The sequence below is a fragment of the Hippocampus comes genome, unplaced genomic scaffold (assembly GCF_001891065.2).
Source record: "Hippocampus comes isolate QL1 unplaced genomic scaffold, H_comes_QL1_v1.1 scaffold50, whole genome shotgun sequence".
In the NCBI taxonomy this organism is placed as follows: Eukaryota; Metazoa; Chordata; class Actinopteri; order Syngnathiformes; family Syngnathidae; genus Hippocampus; species Hippocampus comes.
Window position 1 is genome coordinate 616,698 of NW_017805122.1, and position 8,668 is coordinate 625,365.

The 8,668-nt window shown below is 44.4% G+C and overlaps 2 protein-coding genes across 5 annotated transcripts in view; one reads left to right on the forward strand and one right to left on the reverse strand.

The window, feature by feature from the left end:
- Positions 1–5,919, reverse strand: part of chst11 (carbohydrate (chondroitin 4) sulfotransferase 11) — a 48,518-nt gene extending 42,599 nt beyond the window's left edge. The window contains exons 1-3 of one of the 2 annotated variants that reach the window (XM_019866194.1): positions 5,783–5,919; positions 875–959; positions 289–415 (exon numbers count right to left, since the gene is read on the reverse strand). The gene's annotated coding sequence lies outside the window, so the exon portion shown is untranslated. Of the gene's footprint in view, positions 1–288; positions 416–874; positions 960–1,431; positions 1,600–5,782 lie in introns of those variants that run through there. The other variant, XM_019866193.1, reaches the window with a different exon arrangement.
- LOC109513627 (nuclear transcription factor Y subunit beta) lies at positions 1,761–5,561 on the forward strand. 3 transcript variants are annotated; one of them, XR_002167833.1, is made up of 8 exons: positions 1,761–1,868; positions 2,971–3,061; positions 3,245–3,375; positions 3,452–3,649; positions 3,984–4,062; positions 4,182–4,261; positions 4,510–5,181; positions 5,374–5,561. XR_002167833.1 is itself a non-coding variant. In XM_019866195.1 (7 exons), exons 2-7 carry the CDS (start codon positions 2,971–2,973, stop codon positions 4,540–4,542), a joined length of 612 nt encoding a protein of 203 aa, XP_019721754.1. In that variant the 5' UTR covers positions 1,761–1,868; the 3' UTR covers positions 4,543–5,561. The 3 variants fall into 3 exon arrangements, 2 of the variants coding, with proteins under 2 accessions (XP_019721754.1, XP_019721755.1); XM_019866195.1 differs by having other exon boundaries at positions 4,510–5,561; XM_019866196.1 differs by lacking the exon at positions 1,761–1,868 and adding an exon at positions 1,883–2,146 and having other exon boundaries at positions 4,510–5,561.
- Positions 5,920–8,668: the final 2,749 nt, after the last annotated feature.

Sequence of the window (8,668 nt, forward strand, 5' to 3'; positions counted from 1 at the left end):
ATTTGAATACGCCGCTCTGACATTGACCTTCCTTCAAGGACTGACAAGCCGAAGGACCTCAGACGGAGCGCGATATGAATGCGAGTGCAATATTTGGACTTAGGGGCCACCGTGACACTGAGGGGGAGTAATTGCTGTCATGACATTCATCATGCACACATGATTATAAAACATTTAATTCAGTAATTACGACAAAAAAAAAAATGTTTCCCTCTATACACAAGGGCGTTACCGCTCACCTGTCCGCAGTCCGGTTGTAGTGCACAGTGAGAGTTAGAAGAGACTTACCTTAAACATGACTTGTTGGGAGAATGCTGATGGTTCTACAGATTTTGCATATCGTCCTTCCACAGCAGGCCCGCAGTCAGGAAGTTCACGTTGCACGAAGTTGCAAGGTGGGAGAGGGGACACGTCGCTGTCAAGCAAGATGGAAAAGTCAATTTGGCCTGCGCCAGAAAGGCCAAGGCGTTGTTGCGCCATGATGGATCTGTACGTTAAGATTTACGGCACAGATGAGGGAATCGGTTATCTGCTCCGTTAGTTCCCATCTGTTCAGGGTGAGCTGAAGTAATGGTTAGATATACCGGTGATGGATGGAAAACACCTGTGAGCGTGCGCATTTATCTAAACAGTAAAATCTACAGAATATATTGGCAAATATCTCAATAACAACTACAATTTTTGTTTGAAATCAATTTTAAGAAGGCGTCATGGTAAAAATAACACAAAAAATGTACTGTATAAAAACATTACAAAGATAAATAAGAATAAGAAGAAGTGACATGCTAGCGACAGGTCACTCCTACGATTTTAACTGAGATTTAGATATGGGCTAAACTCATTCTCATAATAAAATTTCCGACATGAGGCTTACTGGGATGCTTTTTTTTCCCCCTTTTGGTTCCGCGTAGTCCTTCCATCATCTTGCGTCTTTCAGAAACTTTTACGTCGCTCTCGGTCTGTGGAGGGTGAAAACATGAAAATAAAAACACTTCAGTTTGTCAATAGAATAAAATGGAGATAGGCTTGTGTCACAGTCACCTGTTTTTTTGTTAATTATAAAACAAGGTGTTTTCAATTAAATCTCCGCTGTCGTAAAAATACCCTGGGGGCGTTTGCATTGAGTCTTACGTTGAAGTGTTTCAGTATACTGCCACCTTGTGGTATAAAAGTAGAGAGCAGACGTATTGGAAAAACAAATTTAGCGTAGAAAAAAATTGCTGTAGTTACCAAGAGGTTTATAACTGCACTTGTCAAAGTTAGTGCGTTTCCATGCCATTTTCGTCGCTTGCAGGGAGCACAAGTCCCGCTATTGATTAAGAGTTGACGTTTCGAAAACACTTGTCATTTTCTACTGGAATGTTTTAGAGGAGGAAACAATGGTTAAGCAGATAAAAGTGAAATGCACCCAGGAAAAGGGACATAAAATACCTCGTAGGAGAGAAACGGTAGATTGGGGAAGACAAACCGCGTGTCGCTATTCAAACAGCGACAGTGGGAGGGCGAAGGCTCCCAATGGGGAGGTGCGTTCGAGCGCTGACGTATATGTGGGATTCATCTTACAGGCAGTGCTAATATTGAATAACATACAAGATATTGTACATATTATTTTTTGTTGATTTAATAAAAACAATTACGCGTCAATCTGGTTTAAACATAACCACTTAAGTGTGGGGTAATTTGTCTAGTATTGAGCACAATCTGCTCGGAACGAGTTTGCGAGGAGTCATTGAAGGCAACATGACGCTCTACTGGCCAGAGTCGGAAGCGCAGCCGTGGCTCCGCGCTGGGACTGGTCCTTTCGCAGCCATTTTCTGTCCAACCAAACAGCCGTCTCAGGAAGGTAACCAACCAGGGCTTCATTGCAGGTCTGTGTCTGGCTCCGGCCAATGATTGCTAACCGATTCCTCGTTAGCTCGAATGGAAATGTCCGTCTGCCGACTCGTTTTTTTTTTCGTATTTGTCGTCCGCTCGTCAGGAAGTATCACCCCGGCGAAACTTTTCAATTGTCGGTTAAAACGATTCGGGCCGCCGCCACGTTCTCCTCCGACAAAGAAACGGGGCCGACCCTTCCCCTACCGCGGATGTGAAATGTCCATTTTCGCAATGGACGCCGCGTGTGTGTACGCGGGTTTACCGACCGAAGGTAACGGATGGTTGCCTGATTATTATATAACGCTGCATTACAACAGCCTATTTTTAATCAGGTGAATTTCGCAATCTACTGTTTTGGGGGGGTTATCGCAAGCTAGTGAACTAGCTGCTAGTTAGCATACTTTAGCTACACACAGAACCGTGTTTTTCGCCGGTCTTCCCTGCATATTCGTGTCTTTCTTCCCAAATTAAATGCATTATTTTAATTAATAATTGCATGACAAACACTGGATACATGGATATTACGTAGGCGATGGGTGCGGTTTGTTGACAAGGATCTAAAGAGTCCGTAATTTTGAAACGGCCACATCCGCATTACCATATACATTTTAGTAACATTATGTTCATGACAGTGTGGTTATATTATTTGTTTCCTGGAAAGTGAATCATTAAGTTAATCTTACCCAAGCATTTACTGCAAACACACTTAAATTAGGTACTGTATAGGCTTTGTCGCACATGACAGCGAGACACTGCAAGATGAAGTGCATGGTTTCTCCATCCTAGTTCTATTGTTGATATGCTTTATGTTGTTTGTATGTTGGTGAGCTCATGCCAACAGTTTCCAATGAGGCGCGCCCACAAATGGCAAATAAACGGATTCTGCTTCATTGATAAGAGAGCGCTCGTACCGCTCCTTTCTACCACCCAGAACACACCTCTCTGCCTGCCATCTGTTACACTCCATTCAACCGCCTGTAACTGTCCTTTTTACAACCCAGCACACACCTCTCCACTGGCTGTAACGCTCCTAACACCCCTTTTGTCCAGCCCCATATCGTAACATTTAATCATGTACATTTGTGGCTTCCCCAGATGGACGGAGACGGTGCCACGACAGACGCCTCGCAGCTGGGCATGGCTGGGGAGTACATCCCATCCACGCACTATGTGCTGCAGCCAGATGGTAAACACTCAACTGATAGTTGAACCTAAATAACGGTACAACTGCCTACGACAACATCATGAGTCATATGGCATGACACGGAGACAGGCATCACTCTCATCAAAAGCTGCCCCCTCAATTCATATAAGCAATTGAAAACATCAGGGATATTTCGGTCAAATTATATTAAATGGTCTCTTGTAGATGACCCTGATGAAGGTATGAACGACCAGGACGACAGTGGCATCAAGGAGAATTACAGGGAGCAGGACATCTATCTCCCCATCGCCAACGTGGCTCGAATTATGAAAAACGCCGTCCCCCAAACCGGAAAGGTTTGTTCCCGGGGCCCGAAACACTGAAGCCACTGGACATGCGGAACCCCAAAAGACAACCCGTCTCCTTCCGCAGATCGCAAAGGACGCCAAGGAGTGCGTGCAGGAGTGCGTGAGCGAGTTTATCAGCTTCATCACGAGCGAGGCGAGCGAGCGCTGCCACCAGGAGAAGCGCAAGACCATCAACGGCGAGGACATCCTGTTCGCCATGTCCACGCTGGGCTTCGACATGTACGTGGAGCCGCTCAAGCTCTACTTGCAGAAGTTCCGAGAGGTGAGAGACAATGCGCAGACTGCTGCTTATTTAATATTGATTTTAGTCTAATTTCATTACTTGTAGTGCTGCGGCTATCAAATATGGTTTGACTCGGATAGAGAGTAATTGAATCAAAATTGACTTTTGCATTGTGTGCTCGGGCTAGGCTGTTAAATGGTTTGCGGTCTGAGCAGCTTGCGAATGAATGTGCTGATTACGCGGTTGTTTTCTTGCCGTTTGTTCAATAAAGCGATTGAAAGGGCCCCGGCAACTGTGTCTATCCGCGACTAATTTGTGGAGGGCATTACAATAAATCACATCAATTAAATGGGCTATATTTCCACTCGACCAGGCAATGAAAGGGGAGAAGGGCATGCCCGGCGTGTCTGTGGGTGAAAGCCTAGGAGAGGAGCTCACGGAGGACAGCTTCAGTAAGTTGACTTTTACATGCCGTCCCCCCCCCCGGTTTTAAACGTCGTTTCAGAATTGGCTGGTACTGAATGGGTTGAAAGCAATTGCTGTTCAACAATTCATTTTCCATTCTTTGCAGCAAACCCTCTCCCGGCAGGAATTATAACGGCTGACGGTCAGCAGCAAAACGTCATGGTGTACACCACCTCATATCAACAGGTATGCGTGTAACGTTGTCATAAAACAGTGTGAAAGATTCTTACAGAATAGGTGCTGCGAATCTTAGGGGTTGGTTGTTATGTACCTTAGCTAAACCAATTTTCAGCGCTCACCAACACGTTTTTAAATATGGGCAGTTTACTCGAAGTTTTTGTTACTTTGAGCTTTGACAAGAGTCATTTGAAAGTGGCTCTGGATCTTCCGCCAGCCTGCTACTAAGTCATTGTCACTTGTACTCTATCCTGCAGATTCCCACCGTACAGCAGATCCAGTTTTCATGACAAAGCCTCACCTCCCAGCGTGAAAAAGTGAGCCAGCACTCAGCGGACGAACCCCCAAATCCGGCGCGGGTGAGAAAAGGCCATCGAGGAAGAAAGGACTGGGTGCTGGCATCTGCTGCGCACTTTTCATGTACCGACAAAATCACGACCTGTTGAGTAGAAAGTAGATTGTAGTCCCGCTTAATTTTCATCACATGAACAAAGTTCTGTGTAGTTTTGTGGTACCAAATGTGTAGGATTTTAACCAAACTGCCTGGACAAGATTTTTTTTTTTTTTGGGAAAGGCTTCTCTTCACGTGACGTAATCGGTAATCCAACTCCTTCGGTGCATGTTGATAGTGTGTTTTGCTTTGATGCTTTTTCTTTTGCCTCAGTGAAAGTGGGGCGTGAAGTAGTGGACTACCCAATGCTAATTTTTAGCCACTTCTCCGGGAATTTACTACACGTTGGAGAGCAACTTAAATATCGTTTTTTGGTTTTTTTTTGTTTTGTTTTTTTTTTTGTGTAAATTCGCCCAATTTCTGTGCTTTTTGTCGACCGCAATTTATTCAAATACAACAGGCCTGTTCCTCAAGGGCTCGTTTTCCCATCTCTCTGCTGCAACGCACCCAAATCAAACGTTCAGACAATTTTGAAGAGGTAAAACAGATTCATAATGGTGTTTCTAGATTTCGGTGTGTGTGATTGGAGTTTGCGTTTAATCAATTGCATTCGAAATGTGTGGAGATAGTCACAAAAGATCGATGACGCACGGAGTCGTGTTCGTTTTATTTTCGAGCTTTTGACGATGTAAGAGGTTTGTTTATGTGCAAGCCGACAAGCATTAAAAAGCTAACCGTCGCTACGATCCAGATTTGAATCCGGTGTCTTGTCGTCGGGAGGAATGGAAAACATCTCAAACGGGTCCTCGAGGAACAGAACTGAAGATCCTCACAATCCAATCACGTGACATGTGTAAACTTGACAGTATTTTTATTTATAGAACAAAAATGGCCAATAAAATTGAAGTTGTAATTTTCCCCTTTTGTGTGTCTCATGCTTTCATCTTGTTCCTGTTCACTGGTTTCTGATAGCCAGAATCAAACCACTCCAAATCACTAACTTTGTTCGCGCTACCTCATTATGTCCAACAATTGGCGTCACACCATTTTACTTGCCAAGCCAAACAGAATTACGCATCAGATGGATCAAAAGCTATGACGTCATCATACCTTAGCAAGATACTCTCCATGGAAATTACCTCCAGACATGGTCTCCCTGATCTCTGCAAACATCAGCTGAAGTCAAGTTGAGGAGCCACCGTGCCGGTTTGATACTGTATGGAGAAACACCGCTCTCTTGTGGACATATTGTGAATTACAGCCAGCAAGGTGGAATATTCCTTGTATGTTGTTGCCATATTCGGTTAATCATGAACTGTCATTGTCAAGTACATAATACGTTATCAAATCGAAAAGATGTGTACAGTGAAACAAATCTTAAAATATGAAGCACGACTCCTAATAAATTGGATTTTTTTTAAATTATATTTGGGGTAGAGTCAAACTATATAATGCATTAAATACATATACCTAATCATTTCAAAACATAATATAAAAGTAAAAATTTTAAAAGAGATAAAAATGTGAATATCTAAATATTTGCAGAACAAACAACAACAATAAACAGAAATAAATACTGTTCGGCAAATAATGCACGGTTGTCATTGGCACTGTTCGTCTTGGTTGAAATGATCATCTGGACAAACTTGATTGGTGTCACTCACAATTCCGTGCACAACGTGGAAGGGCATCCTGGACACGATTTCAGGATCTGTGACCTGTTTCAGGAAAATCACAGACAAAATCAGCCCATCATGAACCCTTTCGTGCTCCCTGTAACCTCATAACATGATAAGGTTGTCCACTGTAGTAACCGCTTGTCCCTCAAACGGACAAATACTGAAAAGTGGCTTTAAGTGACTTCAATATTTGTCACAATTTGTCTTGGTGGTCCTTCCTCGTGGCCCCTGGGACGCAACCGCACTTCCTCCTATAGAATCACAGGAACCGCCCTTGGACTTTTTGCTCGGGAAATCTATTTGCAGTTTCCTGAGCCACACCCACTCAAAGGGTCAACGACTCGCCCCGGGTGTCTCCCTCCACCGCCGATGGACAGCCCCCACAGTCCCAGACCGTCTGGCTAAAACCAGCTGCGCATCCATCTCGTGTCCGAAGAGTTTCCTTTCCTGTTCTTTCTTTTCAAACTTTGAACGCATCGTGGCCATCTGTCTGATTGCAAGCCCCTCCCATCCCCCTGTTGTATTTGAGTCACACTCTAAATAACGGCAAACTACGTGGCCGAGGTCAAGTTCCTACTACATTCATTCATGTGGACAGGATATTCCCCCTGAACACAAACAAACCGACCCCAAAACATGTGGTCATCACGGCAAATTGGTGAGAGGAAATGTTGCGTCGACAGCGGCCGTCACATCACCCGCACAAATTGTCCATTTGCAAAGTTGCCGTCAGGATAAACCAAGTTCGACTTTATTTCGGTTTGATCTGAATAAGCCGGCATGTGTTTACTTGCTCCTGTTTAACATGAAATTCAGTGACACGTCATAACACTTTGAAACCATGACATGTAATATATCTCAAAAGTACATATATCTGAACAGTAATTAAACTTACAGGACTGTTTTTAAAAAAAAAGTTGGAAACTGCCGTGGAAAGTGGAAACTGGACTGGATGCCATTTGAACATTGAATATGACACGTCATAACACTTTTAAACCATGACATGTAATATATCTCAAAATTACATATAGCTGAACAGTAATTAAACTTACAGTACTGGTTAAAAAAAAAAAAGTTGGAAACTGCCGTGGAAACTGGACTGGATGCCATTTGAACATTGAATTCAGTGATTCTTTGATTTACCACTAGAGGGAGCCCCTACACTACACTTTCCCACTCGATTTCCAGATGTGCCTCAGATGAAGCCCTTCAAAGTTAATATTTATAAATGTGCAGATTGAGGAATTGATTACTTCTCGATGTTACAGTCTTCTTGCATTTGAGCCAAAATGGGGTAGCTTTTGACACCCATTAAGCATGCCGCTGCCCCCGAAGCAAAAAATCATCATAAAATCAAATATTTGTACTTGCTTCCTTTCATCAGTGGTCGACTGGTGAGCACATCCGCCTCACAGTGCAGCGGTGGTGGGTTCGGCTTTCCTGTGTGGAGTTTGCATGTTCTCCCCGTGCCGGCGTGGCTTTTCTCTGGGTGTACTCCGGTTTCCTACCACATTGCAAAAACATGCATGGCAGGTTAATGGAACACTTTAAATTGTCCCTAGGTGTGATGTTGAGCACAGACGGGTTTTTCGTCTATGTGTGCCCTGCGATTGGCTGCCAACCGGTTCAGTGTGTCCCCCGCATTCTGCCCGAAGACAGCTGAGATAGGCTACAGCATGCCGGCGACCCTTACGAAAACAATAAAGCATTCATCGGGGCAACAGTGGCCATCTGCTGTGGATCTTGCCAACAGTTCGGGATGATATCGCCTGCAGATAAGTCGGCTCTCCGTGGATCCTATCAGCCAAAGATAGAAGCTGTCACACCGTCGCCGATTCCTGAGGATCCTCTGTGTTCTCTCCTATCTGGGGAATGCTATCCCAATACCCGCACATCACCTCCTTCCTCACTTTGGCCTTTGACCCTATCTGCTCTGATGTGTGGCAGCGTGACCCCGAAAAAAGGAGGGCTGACAGCAAAGCGAAAAGGGGCGTCTGCTTCATCCCAGAACTCCCTGTCCACCCCCCCCGCTCACACTCCTTAATGCTCCAGATGCCGCTCCACTTGGTACCAGGCCTCTGATAACAAGGTGTGGACTTGTTCTGCATCCTGTCATTACTCGGCGCGTCCTCCCACCCACGGCACGCCGCTGCAAGTGTTACAGAACCCTTATGCTGATTAAATAGTTGTAATTGTCATTGAGCAGGAGAGCCAAAGCGCTTTTGAAAACACCAGTTATCAGGTAGGGAAGGATGAACCTAACCCATGAGAATTGTATTTACAGTAATTTTGAGGCACAGCAACAACGACAACAAAAAAAAAAAACCCTAGCGTCCATTTTTTTTT